Source organism: Hemitrygon akajei, chromosome 8 (genome assembly GCF_048418815.1).
Source record: "Hemitrygon akajei chromosome 8, sHemAka1.3, whole genome shotgun sequence".
In the NCBI taxonomy this organism is placed as follows: domain Eukaryota; kingdom Metazoa; phylum Chordata; class Chondrichthyes; order Myliobatiformes; family Dasyatidae; genus Hemitrygon; species Hemitrygon akajei.
Window position 1 is genome coordinate 139,052,632 of NC_133131.1, and position 19,842 is coordinate 139,072,473.

Here is a 19,842-nt window from a genome sequence, read left to right on the forward strand (position 1 = left end):
CCCAAACCCAGCACAGCCCCCCACTTGTCCCATTTAACCTGTCTCAGTGCGGTGCAGTTTAGGACCCAGGGAATTCAGTGCGCTGGTCCTTAGGACCCAGTGGACCTCAGGAGCCAGCACAGCTCGGGACCCACCAACCACAGTGTTTCTGTTCCATTGACGGGAAGCGATCGCAATTGAAAATAAAGTGGAAATAATAAAGCGTTTGGAAAGAGGTGAAATGTCATCAGTCATTGGAAAAGTGTTAGGCTACAGTTGGTCAACGATCGGAACAATTTTAAAGGATAACGGATAAAGTGAGAATAATTGAGCATGTGAAAGGCCCTGCCCCGATGAAAGCTACAATTATTACTAAGCAACGCAGTGGTTTAATTATTGGAATACATACATTTCTTAAGTGTTTTAAATGCATAAAGGTAAAATATATACTACATACTAAGATAAGCGTTTGAATAACTGACGCTAAATAATACCAGATATACTTGTTCCGACTTACATACAAATCTGACTTAAAGACGGACTCAGGAACGAAACTCGTACGTAACCCGGGGACTGCCTGTATACATCAATGTTCCTAAGGGTTCTGCTATTTACTGTATACTTTCCTTACATTTTCTAAAGTGCAATGCCCCACACTTGCCTGGATTTAATGGCATTTGTCCACATTTCTAATTTGTCTATATCCTGCTGATTTTTTGACAACCTTCCCCCCAATCCCCAGCTCTGCAAATTTTGTTTTTGTTATTTTTGAGCTTACTAATCAGCTAAGCTGCATCTTCATCCAAATCACTTGCAGTACATTAGAATCAGGTTTATTATCACTCTTATATGATGTGAAATGTGTTGCTTTGCACTGAAGACCTGGCTCTCACGTTTGTGATATGCCACTGGTCACAGACCTCCAGTCCAAAAAACAACCATCTACCACTATTCTGTCTACTACTGAAAATATCGGTTTTGAATTCAGTCTAGTCACCATGTATCCCACACATCCTACTCGTCTGGAGAAGTCTACCATGAGAGATTGTAAATTGAAGGAATCACTGAAATGAAAGGTTCAGCAAAGCTGTTTCTTCTAGTAATTTGTCTATGATATAGGAATATCTAAAGCTTTAGGAAAAACCAGATTCATGGATGGAGTGAGGCCATTACAGGCAATGTCAACATTTACTGACAAGGCCAAACTGCCCTTCAGAAAGTAGTGCTGAACAACCTGCCAATTTGAATAACAGCATTCCTGACAAAGGTCCTGTCAGAACACTGCTGGGTTGGGATTCCAGGATTTTGACCCAGTTGAAAGACCTTTTCACCATTAAGTATTCTTTCTTTTCTCTTATGAACAGCCTAAGGAAACTGGGTAAGGATAACAGAAGTGATACAATATTCAGGAACTTGGAAAACTCTGTTTTTCCAGAAAACAAGCAGTTGCCAGTTATTTTTTAAGGAGTGGGTGATAAAAAAAAAAGATTTGAAAGTGAGAATAGATTTGGACCTATCTGTATCTCTGCTCGTCAACTTGGTTTCGGGCCCTACCATTTACTGTCTTTGGAGTTTTTTTTTTTAAATTTTTTTTTTTTTTAAATTTCAATATAGAGCACAGAATAGGTCCTTCCAGACGTGTCACCCAGCAACTGTGATTTAACCCGAATCTAATCATGGGACAATTTACAGTGACCAATTAACCTACCTAGTAAGTCTTTGGACTGTGGGAAGAAACTGCAGCACTCAGAGAAAACCCATGCATTCCATGGGAGGACATATAAAATCTCCTTACTTACATATTGAACACCAAACTCTAATGCCCTGGGCAGTAATAGCAACTCGCTAACTACTACGCTACCGTATTCTAGAGTTATGAAATTATGGAGAGCAGATTCTAATTAATTAAAATGAGAATCAATATTTGGGTAATAAAACCTGTTCACTATTTAATGATAACTGGTATGCTAAGGTTTTTGAAACCAATCATTGGTTGTGGGACATTCTGATTCTGTACCATTGAAAATATGCAGGGGAAGATAATAAATGAATGTTAATTAGTGGTCAATGAAAATTTCAGAATGAGATCAGTGGCATCTCCTGGACTAACATATTGTTAAAGGTGTATCCCTGCCATTTCGTGCACATACTGTGAGAGTCTGTTTTGTCACTTATTATTCTGGCTAGTTGTGTATTTGGAGAACCATCTCTCAACATCGCAACAAAAGAGATATACTTCGGGTGTCTGGAGTTTGAGCTGAGATGCCCTTGGACAAGCTGTTAGTATTAAAATATTCAAAGAGTGCTGCTAGCTGGGATGTGCTACCATGTAAATATGTAATTCTGCATTAAAACTGATCACATTCAAAATGTTGAGGTAGATGATAATAGTTATTGTTATCTTCATATTTAAAAAAGTATAAAACATGTTGGGAGACAATTTTAGATTCCTCCCAGAAGATCTGTGGTATTGAATAAAAATTTGTTTTAGCTTCTAGTCAGAGCTTTAGTGTGGCTCAGTTTAGTCAGTTTCAATAACTATATGTGCCTTACCCTTACTTGACTTCTCAAAAGTGCATCACATCACACGTTATGACATTAAATTCCATTTTCCAATGTTCTGTTCAACTTTCCATCCAGTCATTATTTGCTGCAGCCTCAGAGAACCTTTTTCATTATCAACAATACTGCCAACATTCATATTATCTACAAATTTAAAAATTATACCCCTACATTGTCATCCGTTATTATTACACATAACAAACTACAGAGCTTCCTCCCGTCCCATGATCCTCCCCCTTCTCCAGCTCTGTCTCCCTTTTGCCAATCAATTTTCCAGCTCTTAGCTTCATCCCTCCCCCTCCTGCCTTCTCCTATCATTTCGGATCTTCCCCTCCCCCTTTCAAATCTCTTACTATCTCTTCTTCCAGTTAGTCCCGACAAAGGGTCTTGGCCCGAAAGGTCGACTGTGCTTCTTCCTATAGATGCTGCCTGTTGTGTGTGTGTTGCTTGAGATTTCAGCATAGATCCCTTTAGAACATCACCAATCACAGATCTCCAATCAGAACTACATCCTTCAATCATTGCCCTCTGCTTCCTATTGCCAAACCAATTTTGGATCTAATGCGTTGGCTCACCTTTGATTCAGTGTGCCTAAAGTTTCTGGGCCAATCCACCATGCAGGATCTTGTCTATGTCAACAGCAGTAAAGCATTTGACAACAACTGCTGCCTTCTCAGGAGCGTCCTCAGAAAACTCAATCAAATTAGTGATGCAGGAATTCTCCTAGACAAACCATACTTATGATCCCTGCCTTTCCAAATGTACAGAAGTCCAGTCCCTTTGCATTTTATCAGTAATTTCCTTCTACACTATTGATAATATTAATTTAAGATCTAACTTGAGGACAGGTTAGGACTTGCATTCAGTTGTGCTATCTGCCTGTGCAACTGATTATGGCCTAAAGGTCTCAAAGTCGGTAAAATAAACTAAGATTTCAGCTAAGCTGAAACAAAAACACAGAATCCTAGAAAAGATCACTAGATGAGGCAGCATCTGTAGGAGGAACTGTCAACATTTAGCACTGTGTAAGATAAAACATTATTTCTTTCCACAGTTCCTGCCTGACTTGCTGAGTTTTGCCTGTATTTTCTGGTTTTCTTCCAGATTGCCAGGATCTGATTAATTTTTTTTTTACTTTGATCCCAGATAAGCTAACCAATAAAGAACTCTGCTTGATGGCACGTTAAAAATTAATTTCCAGAAGATCCTATTTCCTTCCCACTTTTGAAACATCTGCCACCACTCACTCCTCCAAAATACAACTGGTGACTACATGGTCTTTGCAAAAAAACAAACCTCTCCAAACTTCTGAATATTGTAACACCTCTTACCAGTTTTCTCAAACGGTTTATTATAAATAATTTACTGCAAGCAGCTCTTCCAATGCAAGGCCTGCTGAATCATCAACTTGTACTTCTGTTCTTCAATACTCAGGTGAACCTTTCTCAGAAATTCTCTCTGACCTAAAGTTCTTTAATACACATAAAATCCTAAACATTGATTGGGAAGCCAAAAACAGCATCATCACATCCAAATTCTTTTCAACATAGCTTTCTAATAGATCTCTATTTATCACATTTACGTTGTATTCCCTGAAAAAATTTATTCCACAACATATAGCATGAAGGGTGATCTGTGCTGAAGGAGTGAAGGTGGTTGGGGCTAAGTTCCATTTTATAATACAGAAATACAGGAAAAAAACTATGGGTTAAAGTGAGCTGAAACTAAAAGTATTGAGTAATAGACATAGAAAAGCACAAATACATATGAAAAATAATCATAATACAATTTCAATAAATTCATTCTTCAAAACTCATGTACAAGGGATATTTAAAAAAGCTTTATGTTCTGATATTTCCCACCAGAGTAAATGTGACTCAATAATAATCATTGATTAAGTATGGTTGATAACAGCTTTAATGAATTAGGCCATTTTACACACTGTTTACAAATATACTACTTTTAAATGCAATTCTTTTCCACTTGGAAAATTTCTTGTGCTTTTCTCCTCACCTCTGAATAAAAATATTTCTGTTGTATGCTATAAACTAGTAAAAAATTGCCCAACAGTGGAATTTCAAAATATTCAAGAAAATGAACAGAAAATACCAACAGGAATTATCATGGTCTAGTCAGATAGTCATTAAAAATTCCACCTTTATCAATAACTACAAGTTTCCACAAATTCTGTAAATAGTTGAGAGAGAAAATTCGTGCCATATTGGAAATCAGGTACAAGCTTTTCTTTGATTTTAGAAAAATATTAAGAAATAAGTAATACTGGTCATGAAAGAACATTGCTGGAGAAGTGATACCAAAACTGATGCTGTGCTACTGTTCTATATTCTATGTAATCTTTTTCTCTGCACCATTTGGAAATTGTTTGTGAAAAATTAAATCTAATGAAGCTGTTTCCCTTAACACTTTGAAATACATACATCAAATTCCTTCCAAATTTCCTTCTGCCTCCACTTGTATTTATTTATACAGACCACTAAAGTGGCTTCTGCACTAACTTATGCCACATCCTTTAGCACATAGGCATTGATCGTGTTGGGGACAGACTGTGTTTTATCCCTGATTACTCTCAAGAATACAAAATCATAACATGAATAAAGTAAAACGTATGCAATCCATGAGATGATGAGCACTTGTTGAAATCTCAATCTGTTACCATAAACCAATTTCAAGCAATTTGGTAAGAGATCATTGTTGTATTGAAGCTTTAATGAGATTCTTTCCACACAATTGTAATTCAATGTATTCTATTTGACTCTTACCCCATCTTCTGGTTATAATTTATATTGCACTTGCAAATCAAATCGCGAGACACAATTCCAGAGACCATAAAACTGATATTGTTATTCCAATGTAGATTTAAACTAATGGAGAAGTACAGAGTTTCATCATAAGGACCCTTAAAGAATAAACTGTTACAAACTTTTATGGGCAGAACACAGTGACAAAGCTCCACAGCTCCAGTGGCCCAGATTCATGTCTTGTGTTCATGTCGGACCTACGCTGATGTCAGTGCAGTTTACATATTCTCCTTGGCATTACAAAAGGTTCCTCTGAAAGCTCCTGTTTCCTTCCACATCCCAAGCTTAAATAGCTACTGTTAACTGTGCTTCATCTGCACTTATACAGTAGAAAATAGAGGAAGTTTGTAAGAATGTGGGGTGAATAAAATGGAAGTAGCATAGGATTTTTCTAAATGAGTGTCTGCTGGTGCAGAATCAATTGTTATTTACTAGGGTCAGTGTCATTCATGCTAAATGAAAGTGATTCTAGTAACAATTTCCCTCTTTCTCTTCTCCCTCCTGCCATCTGGGAAAAGGCTCCGAAGCATTCGGGCTCTCACGACCAGACTATATAACAGTTTCTTCCCCCAAGCTATCAGACTCCTCAGTACCCAAAGCCTGGACTGACATCTCGCCCTACTGTCCTGTTTACTTATTGTAATGCCGGTACTGTTTTTGTGCACTTTATGCAGTCCAGTGTAGGTCTGTAGTCTAGTATAGCTTTCTCTGTGTTTTTTTTATTACGTAGTTCAGTTTAGTTTTTGTACTGTGTCATGTAAACCATGGTCCTGAAAAACGTCGTCTCATTTTTACTATGCACTGTACCAGCAGTTATGGTCGAAATGACAATAAAAGTTGACTTGACTTGACTTGAATTTCACATTGTGCTGTCAATTTTATATTTACTAATTGTATCGTAAAGATAGAAGCCTTTGATTTGCAAATTACTGAATTCATTGGTAATTAAATGAATGTCCACAATCAGTGTTGGAGCATTCTCCATTCACAAAACCTAACCAGACCATTAATATTCAAACAAAAACGGAAATAAGCTGGATGGAGTTTGAGGGTGAGGATGTAGTGAGTGGAAGAGACTTGGGCTTTGTGAAAGGAACTTCAACAGCAAGCTTTTATCACTTTGATTTTTGGGCACTCCTACTTATATGGGGTATCCTTGGTCATGCAAGCTATTTCTCAAATTACTGAACAAAAATTAGCATAAAAATAAGTACTCTCTCGACAAAGCCATATGGTCTGATAATTACAGCTACACTAAGTTCAAACCATTTAGTTGGCGAGGTTTTCTATTTAACCCACATTGCCTTGGGAAGTGCAGAGAGGGAAAGTACATTTATATGAGCACAGGCAAAAATCAGGTTGAAGTCCAAATGTCCTTTTACTTGTAGACCTTCTAAGTAGCTGCCTCAGAGGGGTTTGAAAGAAGGTGAAGATGACCTCTTGATCACAAACAGTTCATTGCTGCTGGAAGAAATTAAGGTGCAAATTCTCAATAATTTCATTGATTTTTTATATATCCCCTCAATGAACTGAATCCAACACAGGGAAAAGCCTGGCTTAATTAATTCTACACACCAGTTATCGCCTCAATGAAATATGCCACTTCTTGATTAATATTGCTCACCAATTATCAGTTTATTCAATTTGGGATGCAAATCCTTTTATAAGAACAGAAAACTATGCAAAGAGAAACAATGCTTGAAATCAAAGACCCCTATTCTTTCTACAGCTTTAAACTTTAACCCTGATTTCCTGCCTACAGATACTGACTCTCCTCCAGTGCTGCCAACCCTTTCAATTTTCATTTCAGATTTCTGACATGTGCAGTTTTTTGATTTTCACTGCTCCTTTTATGCACTCAAGCAATGTTCATCATAAACCCAGTGGAATAAAAAGCTACTTGTCTGATTAACTTAGTTGTCAATTGACCAGCTTATATCCAAAACATTTTTTCATCTGCTTTCTTGGTTAGATTGTACTGTGGTTACCTTCACTAATGAATGAAGGCTTTTTTCACCAAACATATCCCGTAGGAAGGTCAGATCTTCCTGGCTGTTCACATGTGACTGCAGCTGGGCTGGCAAGGAAGCCAACAATTCATACAGACCTGTGAATAAATATGAAATACATTAAGTAATTGAAAATATTATATTTAACTGATGGCTATTTTGTAATTGCCTGCATGCACTGCTTTCTTTTTAAAATGTCAAGGAAATACACAGCCAGTTCGGAGAATTTGTACAAAGTTGGCAGATTTTAAGTCTCCAGAGGAACACAGGGTTGCAAAAGGCACTGTCCAAACTGAGTGACATTTTCCCCGCCAACCTATAGGCAGACAGTAGCTGGCTGTTCCTCAGCAGCATAAAGCACAAACTATCCATCAGACAACAGCCATCAACATGAGTCAAAGTAATGCAGCAACAGAAAAAGCTCAAATCCTCTGGCATCGTTTAGAGTCAAGTCACAACACACGTTCGTTTTAGCAGAAGGATTACACAGGGTAAAAGGATAAACTACTTTCACTTGGCTGCAGTATACAAAAACAAGTATGTTAACAGGTTCTCCAGAAAACAAATTCATGCCCTTAAGTTTTAACCAATATCACCCATTACTACCAAATTAACTATTTTGTTTTTCACCTATTATTGTAGTTCCACTTGTGGGAAAAAGAGAGCAGATCATTAAAGAGTGGTGTAACAACAAAATCATGCTCACATATCAACACCCTGCCCCTTTACACCCCCAACCCTTTCTCCAGAATTTAATAAAAGCCCAAGCTACTGGTAACCATTGCTATAAGTTAATTGGTAAAACAACAATAAATCAGTCATCTGTAAACACGTTTACCAGTATTATTTCTTTAGAAATCATCTACAATAACATCTATTACAATTCTTTTAGCACAAGTAGATTGTCTTTATACTCAAATGACTGAACGGAATTACAGCCCAAAAGTTGAAGTCCCAGATTGAGTGTCAGTTTTTGAAAACAATTAGTAAATTAACAATCAGAGATACTGCACATTTTTGATGATTGTTTTTAGTTTAATCCTGTACTCCTGAGGGAGCAAGCAGGAACACAAGTAAATTATAGCCAACCATCGCCAACCACAGCAGTTTATTCATACATGTTAATTACCAAGCAAACAAAATCGACCGCACATATTTCACGCTCTGGTAACACAAGGTCATCTTCACGTCTCCACTTTTGCTTTGTTACGTAAATTTTAAAAAATCACCCATCTCCAATAGACAAATTAAGATAGACAAACCGAGAGGCTAGCTGTGAGCAGAATTTAACCATATGTTTAGAGATGTTACGATTTTCCAGTAAACCACATAAAAAGAAAAACAACAGTCATTGCTTACACACAATATGTTTTATATGTGCTCACATGTTTCATGAGTGCCAGCCTTAAGGAATGCTTTGGGTTCATTTCCACAGTACATGAAACCTTGCCAGTATATAATATGAAAAGTGCATTATTAATACAAGAAGAATGTCCTTGGCTCCTTTTAAACTGATTTTCATCAGTAGTAACAAGAACCATTCCATATATTTAAAAATCTTATCCTAAACCCAGTAAACAAGGCAGAGCTGGTGACTGAAGTGTCTATAATATCAAGTAGACTGAAGAATGATGAATAACTGTACATCAAAATAATTCCTGCTAATTCTCAGAAAGCTAGGAATGCAAATAAAAGTGAAGACTACCAATTATACTACAGCATCTGCCAAAGCTTTTTGACAGCACATATTAAACTCTTGAGCTGTGTTACTGAAAGGGACAAGGCCAGCAAACATATGGAAAAGTCACAACCTCCAAGTCACATCCTATTCAGACTTTGACAAGGCTTTATTAGATTCCTGGAAGTCACTACCTGACACTAACGTGAGAAAACCTGACCTATAGGGTCCGCGGTAGTTCAAGGTTATGTTCAGGACCACCTTGTCAAAGGCCATTGGGAAAATGCAATTGACAGCATTTACTATACTCTGTAAATGAATTAAAATCAATGTCATTCTCATTCAAAAGTGGTCAAAAACCTTCAAAAATTAGTGATGAAATGAAAACAAATAAAAGGAACAAAATCGTAGACATTGATTACAGACTGATAATTTTATGACTATACAATGAATGTAATTGGATAAGAATGCCTATGAGAACAATGGAACCAAAATTATGATCCACACCACATAGTAGACTAAACTTTGGAAACTTTCTTCCACTGATGATTGGCAGCTTCTCATACAGTGCTTTGCAGTTTTCTTGTTAAATTTCATGACATGCTGTCAAATTAAAAACAGTTTAATCAGTTAACTCTAATTCAAAACAGATCTTCCCCACACAATATTTCTAAATATTTTATACTTCACATTATATTCATGCTGCAAACAGAACTGATTAAAACATGTAAAAAGTACTACTATTATTCAAATTCATCTTAAGAATCATTTACTTAGTTGGAAGCATCACTAGGCTACTACAATTAGCAGGCAATTGAGGGAAATATAGGAGGAAATTAGGGAAATTTTGCTGATAAACTCTGCAGCAGAGAAGCTTAATGTTGCAGTTTTATGGTAAATGTCTACATGACCAACTTAGTATACTTGGATTTTAACTTCCTAATATATTCTTCTGAATACTGTAGCACTTTCCTTTGGGTTCTTGAATTCAGACTGACAAACTTTTCCCATTTAACATCTAGGGACATTAAATTTATTTTGAAAGGAAGCAAAATTTAATTCTGCGATTTCACATCCTATTGCAATTAAACATTTATATATTACCTGAAGCACCCTTAACATGATATCTTCATTGGTTCACATGGTGCTTATTTAAGAATTAAATTCCAATTAATAGATTTTAAAATAGATTAAACTTTTTAATAAAACACAATAAACTTTCTTTGCAGAAACGGATACATCACCGAGTTTAATAAAATCATTCACACAATTTGTCATTTACTCAGGTAGCCCTCCAGTATAAGTCCTATATTTGATTTATCAGTGGAGAACTAGATGCAAAATTAAGTTACCACTGAACAGAAACTCAAGAAGCTCTCTTACAGATAAAAATTTTGGGAATTCGTTGTGTTGGAGACTATACCCCAGTGTATCACAGTAAAAGCAGTCAGTAAATAATGTAAGTTTATAACAACTGGTGACAGGGGTTTGTTTTGACAATGTAGTCTGTGAACTCCATCACAGTTACTGAGCGAGAACACAGCCAACTAGTTCTGTATTGCTTAAGGATGTCAGGGGGCTGCTTCCAAACTGGACAGACCCCTTTCCAGGCTGTATTTTAAAGTTTTACAACTTCCATCAGATTGTAGTTTTGAGATCTTATAAACATAAGTGTTTGTTCAATCTCGACCTCAACTTTCCAAACAAATTCTCAGTCTTATTCAGACCATCTGTAAAATAGGCAAAGCCAGACGAGACGAGATAATAAAAGGAAAACAAATATATTAGCATCAAAAAATAAATGAAACTACTATATCTGTATTATTATACATAAAAATAAAAGCTACCATCAGTCACCTTTCAAAGATTTGACATTCTGTGGCCACATGAACTTTCAATATTCTGCAACAAGGTTACAAATTCAGCATATTTTTATATGTATGTGCAAAATGAGCATACTGTAGTTTCAAAGGGTCTTAGTCACTTAAATAGTTTGATATTTAGTCTTCAGGACTTCAGACCCTTTCATAGCATATTATTGCTGCAATACATTTTCCAATCCTATCAAAGAACAATACATTTTGTCTCATCATCCTGCTTTTTCCTCACTTAGCATTGCAATTTTTTCTCATTCAGATTTATCCAATTCCCTGAGAAACTTCATGTTGAATCTTCATCCATCATCCTTATCAGACAATCCAAACCCTAAATACAAGTTTCTCTTCATACTATGATTTTGCAGAATACCGAAGAAAATCGAAGTTCAAAGCTCAAAGTTAATTTATTATCAACATACAAATATGTCACCATATACAACTCCGAAATTCATTTTCTTATGGGCAATCACATAATCAATGAAAGACCTCACCAATAGGCCGGAAAACAACAAATGTGCAAATACAATGAGCAAAAAGGAAATGATAATAAATAACCATTAAATACTGAGAACATGAGATGAAAGGTCCTTGAAAGTGAGCCCACAGGTTATGGGATCAGTTCAGTGATGGGACAAGTGAAGTTGAGCGAAGTTATCCCTCTGGTGCAAGAGCCTGATGATTGAGGAGTAATAACTGTTCCTGAACCTGGTACTAAGAGTCCTGAGGCTCCAATAGCTGCAGCAAAAAGAGAGCATGGCCTGGACGGTGGGGATCCTTACAGATGGCTTCACCAGTGATGGACTTGGCTATATTCATTACTTTTTGTAGGTTTTTCCAGACAAGGAAATTGGTGTTTCCATACCAGGCTGCAATGCAACCAATCAATTTACGCTCCACCACACATCTCTCAAAGTTTGTCAGTTTTAGATGACATGCTGAATCTCCGCAAACTTCTAAGAAAGTAGAGGTGCTGTTTTGTTTCCTTTGTAATGACATGCACTGAGTCAAGGGCAGTTCCTCTGAAATGATAATGCTGAGGAAATTAAGGCTGCTGACCTTCTCCACCTCTGATTCCCTGATAAGGATTGGTCCATGAACCTCTGGTTTCTTCCTTCTGAAGTCAGTAATCATCTCCTTAGTCTTGCTGACAATGAGTGAGAAGTTGATGTGGCACCACTCGATCAGATTTCAATCTCCCTCCTACATGATGATTTTACACCACCTTTGATTCAGCCTATGATAGTGATGTTGTTGGCAAACTTAAATATGGCATTAGAGCTGTGGTTAACAACACAGTCATAAGTATAAAGTGAGTAGAGCAGGGGGCGAAGCACACAGCCCTGTAGTGCACCTGTGCTGATGGAGATTGTGGAGGAGATGTTGTTACCCTTCTGAACTGACTGGGGTCTGCCAGTGAGAAAATCAAGGATCCTGTTGCACAAAAAGGCATCAAGGCCTAGGACTAGAATCTGATTGATGAGTTTTGAGAGGATGATAGCATTGAATGTTGAGCTGTAGTCAATGAAGAGCATCCAGATGTCTGCATTTTCACATTCCAGATGTCCCAGGGTTAAGTGAAGAGCCAGTAAAATTGCACCTGCTGTTGACCTGTTATGGCAGTAGGCAGAATGGAGCAGATCCAAGTCACTTCTCAGGCAGGCATTGGTATGTTTCAAAACCAATCTCTCAAAGCACTTCATCACAGTAGATGCAAGTGCTCCTGGACAATAGTCATTGAGGCAGGTTTCCATGTCCTTCTTAGGTTCCGGTACAATTGAAGCCTGCTTGAAGTAGGTGGGTACCTCAGACTGCAGAAGCGAGACATTAAATGTCTCAGTGAACAAGCCAGCCTGTTGGTCAGCACATATCTTTAGTATTCAGCCAGCTACCACATATGGGTTAGATGCTTTCCATGGGTTCACACTCTTGAAGGATGTTCTCATGTCAGCTTCAGAAACTTAAATCTGAAGTCTCTGTGAGAGTTTGTAAAAGTGTCTTCATGTTTTGATGGTGAGGTGAGCATAAAAGGCACTGAACTCATCTGAGATCGAAGCAGTGTTGTCATCTGTGTCACTTGGTTTCACTTCGTAGGAGGTAATAGCCGTCGCTACCTGTACACAACACATTTTATGTTAGCCTTAAAGGATGCCCTCAATTCACTTTTCACAGCAATACTAAACTTTGGTAAGTTGCTCCTCAAAAGTTCTTCCTCCTTAAATCCTTATCAGTGATCTGGTTCACGACCTGAAATCACTAGTCACAGGGCTGTTCTGGCCCCATAGGGCTGCTAAGCTCAACCTCCATCTTCTTCAGTTAGCCATTGATTTCGATGTTAACTGAGCACTGGGCAAGGTTGTATGGGAGACCGGCAGTTGCCCATGCTGCAAGTCTCCCCTCTCCACGCTACTGATGTTGTCCAAGGGAAGGGCACTAGGCCGATACAGCTTGGCACCAGTGTCGTCGCAGAGTAACATGTGGTTAAATGCCTTGCTCAAGGACACAACATGCTGCCTCAGCTGAGGCCCGAACTAGCGACCTTCAGACCCCCTTAGCCATTTGGCCACACGCCAACCTCCATAACCAGCAGCTATCCCACAAGGGTTGCAAGCCCAAAACAAGCCACAAGTTGACTTATGCCTAAAGGCATTGAAAGGATTTTAAAGTTACCCAGTCATCAAAACATGGATAATATGGTTCAAGTGAACAATTGCCTGCACCTGCCTTAAACTTCGATCAGAAACAACACATTTTTCTTCATCAGACTCGTGTTGACCATCTGTTTGCCTTCATAGATTCTGCCTGACCTGCTGTGTTCTTCCAGTAGTCTGGTTTTACTTGGCTCCATAGGTCCTCCGATAGGACTCTTACTGACAAAATGCTCACTGAAGAGCTTTGGATTTCCTTTTACATCAACATCAGCTATCTTGTCTCACAATCTAATTCACTGAATTCATTTCTCATTTTTCCTTTAAACTTTAAGATTCAGTCCAGTCTTCCTTTGCATCAAGCCCAAAAACCCAACTTCCTCCATACCTTTGTTTCTCAATACCCTGCTCTTGAGAATGTTTACCAGCTGGGATACTCTACATTCGGTTATTCTCCTCTTCCCTCTTTTAGGAATCTACCTCAACTGTATCTGAAATGATCTCCTCTCTACATGCCATTACACCTCTGCTTGTGTGCCTTTCATTTGATTTTACCTCAATCAGACCTTTGTCAATTTGTTGAAATTGGACGTCTTCCTGTTAAGCATTAAAATTCCTAACTGCTTCATTTTCTTTCTGCGTACAGGCAGAGACAGTACATTGCCATGATCTGACCAGCATTCCTGAGATTCTCAACCACTATCTGTCAGATTGAAGGATATTAATTTGAAACATCAACATTTCCTTGCTCCACACATACAACCTGAGCTGCTTAGTACTTCCAATATTTTGTGCTAAATTTTAGATTTCCAACATCTGCTGCATTTTACCCTTGAACTAATTTCAGCAGTATCTTCTTGTTGAATGAGGCATATTCTGGTGAAGAAAATTCACATGAACACATCAGAAATTCCTCTCCTCCTCTGCTCTGAATACAAACACTGACTTATGCAATATTTCAGTGATCAGTTTACCATCATCAAAACATACCTCCAAATAATACCAAACCTCCACAAATATCTTAGAATGGGCAGAGTTTGTGGTCCTTTTCTTAACAAAATATGCCTTCCTCCATTCTCCATCAGAAAAGTACCAACAAGCTGAAACAACTGGTGATTTATCTGCAATGCAATCTATCTAAGCCTTGCCTCCAAGTTCTATGGCCAAGTTATTCCTGTCTATATTTGGGTTCTTACCCATAAAAGGTAACAGATTATATAAATTAACAATAAATCTGATATTCAATACAAAACTGAAGTGAAGACATAAGCAGATGCACAGCATTATCCACACACACTGACTGGCTTAGTTCCTCCAATAGGAGCCGCTGGGTTCGAGGGCCCCCTCCCCTCAGAAAGGCCGCTGAATTCAAGCGGTTGCTCTCAGATGCTCTCAGAAATGTAATCAAAATTTTGAGATTTATGGATTGGATTGGAGCTCATATTGGCCCCTTCCAATTCCACATTTTATTTCATGTTTTCGTCCATTCTTGCTGCCAATTTGCGGGCTGGGGGTTTGGGGTTTGATGTTCTTGTTCATGTTTCCTTGTGTGGGCAACTTGCTAGTTTTTTGTGTGCAAGAGAGGGGGTTTGAAGTTATTGTCACTGTTTTTTTTTCCTGGTGGGTGACATTAGTTTTATGCAAGGGAGGAGGTTTGGGGTTTGCTTGATTTTGTTTCTTTTTCTTTTCATGTGGGGGTGTTGATATCTTTTCTTTCAATTATAACTTTAATTTTTCTGTATTTCATGGCTATCTGAAGATTTCCAGAAACTGCAGAATCTCTTGTGTTTATACACAGCATTATCATGTGTTTTCTTAATTACAGATGCTGGAAAGTATTAATAATGCCCATTGCCAATTTACTCCACTATCACTCCTTACTGGTAGCAATAGTTCTTAATGGGCAGCAATCCGAAAACTTCAAACTGTCTTGTCGAAGTGGCCATACATCATGTGTGGACTCAAACATGCGCTGCTCATTCATTATTAGTCTGAAATGGGGTAAACATCTCATCTTGTATGTTAACTTGAGAATTTTTTTTATTTACTGTACTTGATCTGGTATTGGGAAAGGAACCTGCTCAGGTGTCAGATCTCTCAGTGGGAGAGCATTTTGGAGGTAGTGACCATAACTCTCTCTCTTTCACCATAGAGCTGGAGAGGAATAGGAGCAGACAATTTGGGAAAACATTTAATTGGGATAGGGGGGAATATGATGCTGTTTGGCAGAAACTTGGGAGCAGAAGTTCTCAATGAAATGCAAAGCAGAAATGTGTTCAGCATAGGTATGTTCCACTGAGGCAGGGAAAGGATGGTAGGGTTAAAGAACCATGGTGTACAAAGGATGTAGAAAATCTAGTTAAGAAAAAAAGCTTACGAAAGGTTCAAAAAACTAGGTACTGTTGGAGATCTAGAAAATTTACCAGGTTGTTAGGAAGGAGCATAAGAATGGAATTAGGAGAGCCATAGGGGGCCATGAGGAGTCCTTGGTGAGCAGAATTAAGAAAAAGGCCAAGGCATTCCACAAGTATGTGAAAAGCAAGAGGATGAGCTGTGTGACAATAGCACCAATCAACAGAGATAGTGGAAACATGTGCAGGGAGTCAGAGGAGGTAGCAGAGGTACTTAATGATTACTTTACTTCAGTATTCACCTGAGAAAAAGACCTTGGCAATTGTGGGGATGAATTACAGTGGACTGAAATGCTTGAGCATATAGACATCAAGAAAGAGGATGTGCTGGAGCTCTAGAAAAGCATTAACTTAGATAAGCATAAGATATACCCTAGGCTGCTGTGGGAAGTGAGGGAGGAGATGGCAGAGCCTCTTGCAATGATCTTTGCGTCATCAATAAGGATGGGAGAAGTACCGGAGGATTGGAGGATTGCAAATGTTCACAATCAGAATCAGGTTACTTATCACCGGCATGTAATGTGAAATTTGTTAACTTAGCAGCAGCAGTTCAATGCAATACATAATCTAGCAGAGAAAAAAAAACATAATAATAAACAAGTAAATCAACTACATATATTGAATAGATTATTTAAAGAAGTGCAAAAACAGAAATATTGTATATTAAAAAAATGAGGTAGTATCAAAAAAGGGAGTAGAGATAACCCAGAAACTTATAGACCAGTAAGTCTGATTTCAGTGGTGGGCAAGTTGTTGAAAATCCTGAGAGGCGGGACTTATGAGCATTGGAGAAACACAATCTGATTAGGGATAGTCAGCATGGCTTTGTCAAGAGCAGGTTGTGCCTTATGAGCCTGATTGAATTCTTTGAGGATGTAACAAAACACATTGATGAAGGCAGAGCAGTTGATGTAATGTACATGGATTTCAAAGAAGCATTTTATAAGTTCCCCTATGCAAGACTCCTTCAGAAAGTGAGGTGGCATGGGATCCAAGATCCTTGCTTTGTGGATCCAGAATTGGCTTGCCCACAGAAGGCAAAAGGTAGTTGTAGATGGTTTGTATTCTGCAGCAAGGTCAGTGACCAGTGGTGTAACGCAGGGATCTGTTCTGGGATGCAGCCTCAATTTTTATAAATGACCTGGTTCAGAGGGATCTTGGGGTCCATGTCCATAGGACAGTCAAAGCTGCTGAGCAGGTTGACAGTGTGGTTAAGAAGGCGTATGGTGTGTTGGCATTCATCAACAGTGGGATTGAGTTCAAGAGCTGTGAAATAATGTTACAGCTATATAAGACCTTGGTCAGACTCCACTTGGAGTACTGTCTTTAGTTCTGGTCACATCACTACAGGAAGGACGTGGATAGTATAGAGAGAGTGCAGAGGAGATTTAAAGGATGTTGCCTTGACTGGAGGGCGTACCTTATGAGAATAGGTTGAGTGAACTCGGCCTTTTCTCCTTGGAGCGATGGAGAATGAGAGGTGACCTGTCAGATGATGAGAGGCATTGATCATGTGGATAGCCAGAGGCTTTTTCCCACGGTTGCAATGGCTAACACTAGGAGGCGTAATTTTAAGGTGCTTGGAAATAGGTACTAACTGGATGTCAGGGGCAAGTTTTTTTTTATAAACACAGAGAGTGATGGGTGCATGGATACACTAAGGTCTTTTAAAAGCCTCTTAGATAGGTACATGGAGCTTAGAAAAATAGAGGACTATGCACTAGGGAAATTCTAGGCAGTTTCTAGAGTAGGTTACATGGGTGGCACAACATTGTGGGCTGAAGGGCCTGTAATGTGCTGTAGTTTTCTATGTTCTATGTACTTATTAATTTTGTGTTATCTGGGCAATAGTGGCAGGGCCAACATTTAGTGCCCATCTTGTATTGCCTTTGAGAGACAAGTCGTTCAGCTGAAGATGCTCATACTTTGCAGTTGGGAAGAGATATTGAAGGACTGGTGAAATACTTCCAAACCAAGATGATGTGATGCTGTTCTGCGCTTGTCTGAATAACCTGGGAAAGCAATACCTGTGCATTTGCAGACAGCAGTCATTATAACCACTGAGCTCCAGTGGTGAAAGGAATGCAATGCTTAGGGTAGAGTAGTGGTCACCAACCTTTTCAAGCCCAAGATCCCCTACCTCGGCCTTAGTGAAAGGCGAGATCGACCCCAGATCGATTAGTTACACGCATGTGCACCGGGGCAGAAAAGACCGGAAGTAAAACCCCGCAACCCGGAAGTAGAAATAATGTATGAACACCAACGGTACCCACCTTTTTTTGCACTGCAGACCGGTTTAATACTGGCAATATTCTTGCGGACCGACCGGCCAATGGGTTGGGGAGGGGGGGTGGTGTTAAACATGACAGAAATACAGCGGGACCGGCTGACGGGGGGGGGGGGGGGGGGTGTTAATCATGACGGGAATACAGCGATACTCGAAGCAGGTTCCTTATGCCCAGTCTATTCCGCAATTTAGTTTTTGCGGCTCTCGGCACTTAGCTTCTGTCCCGCTTGCTCATGTTTTTTCTGTTCACAAAACTCAACAGGTTTGTCTTTAAGTGCAGGGTGCTTGGACTCAGAGTACCGAAGCAGTTTTGAGAGCTTCATTGCCTCATTAGACAACCTTCCGCCCACCCGCTGCCAGACGCCCTGGCCAGGTGCGGCTGCTTGTGGGTGGGGTGAGAGGACAAGGTCAGGGCCAGAGGTCCCCGTACTGGGGCCGCAGCGATTGCAGTCCGGAGAGAGCGACCGACCAAGCCAGGAGTGCAACAGGGCCACCCCACCCCCCTTGTAGGATCTATCGGCTGACAAAAGTTTGTTTCAGTAGGTCGCAGATGGCAGCTGCTCTGCTACTTATGAAACCCTGAGCCTGAATTAGGTCGTCTGTGAATATTTTAGCACTGGGTTCCCCACGAACATTCGGTGTGGTAAACAGGTTCAGAGGCGGCGCCCATCTGTCCGCACTCCAGTCCGGTAGCAACGATGCTTCTTGACAGCCGCACGAGGCCAACCAGTGATCGCTGGCGCGAGGGTATCACTGTGCTTAGGCGACTGATGACCTCGCATGCGTTCAAGTTCAACAGTGGGCATGACAGGGACTGAGGAAAGGTGCAGCTGACTCATATCGTTTCCTCGCGGCCGGTGGTTGGGGACCACTGAAGTTCAGTGTGTATTGCGGGGCGGGGGAGCTACACGCATGCCCACTGGGCAGAAAGAACGGAACTAAAACCCCGCAACCTGTAAACAATTTCTCAACAGTAATTGTGTATTTATTTTTCTTCTTTTTTTTTTCGGGATCTACTGGGAAAGTCCCAAAGATCGACCAGTTGATCGTGATCGACGGGTTGGCGACCACTAGGGTAGAGGATAGTGTCTCAACTAACTTGTCCTGGATAGTGTCAAGCTTCACACATTGTTGGAGCTACAATCATCAGGCAAATACTGAATATTCCATTACACTTATTTCAGCCTGGATGGTACTTGAGCAGCTTGTATTGGCCGTGTTTTTTGTGAGCAAGGTATACCGAATCAGTCAGGTGTTATGGCTCCACTGGAACAAAGAAACTAACGCACTCAGCACTTCTCATACTTATTCCTTGATCTTCAAAGCTACTGTTTCCTGATAAGCTCAAGGATGAAATGCTAACAGGTAGCGTTGTTAATCATAATCAGAGGGTATACAGTACAAGATCAGCTGAATTTATTAATGCAAAAAGAACCAGCATTCAAATACTCAAAAATGTTATGCACAGGCAGCAATTGTTTTTAAAATCAGGAAAACAACTGCCCATGACTGTGAAGGGAGTAGGTTGCAAGATCACAGAAATGAGGCCACTTAAGATACATTTTGGAAACTATT

The 19,842-nt window shown here is 39.4% G+C and overlaps 1 protein-coding gene across 8 annotated transcripts in view; it reads right to left on the minus strand.

Annotated features, from left to right (window-relative positions):
• mpp7a (MAGUK p55 scaffold protein 7a) overlaps positions 1-19,842 on the minus strand; it is a 464,536-nt gene that overhangs the window by 240,606 nt on the left and 204,088 nt on the right. For 7 of the 8 annotated variants that reach the window (XM_073054744.1, XM_073054741.1, XM_073054742.1 and 4 more), the window contains one exon: positions 7,349-7,467. The exons of the other annotated variant lie outside the window; for it this stretch is intronic. In XM_073054744.1, the coding sequence (XP_072910845.1) occupies positions 7,349-7,467 (119 nt within the window). The remainder of the gene's footprint in view (positions 1-7,348; positions 7,468-19,842) is intronic. 8 annotated transcript variants of the gene reach the window in all.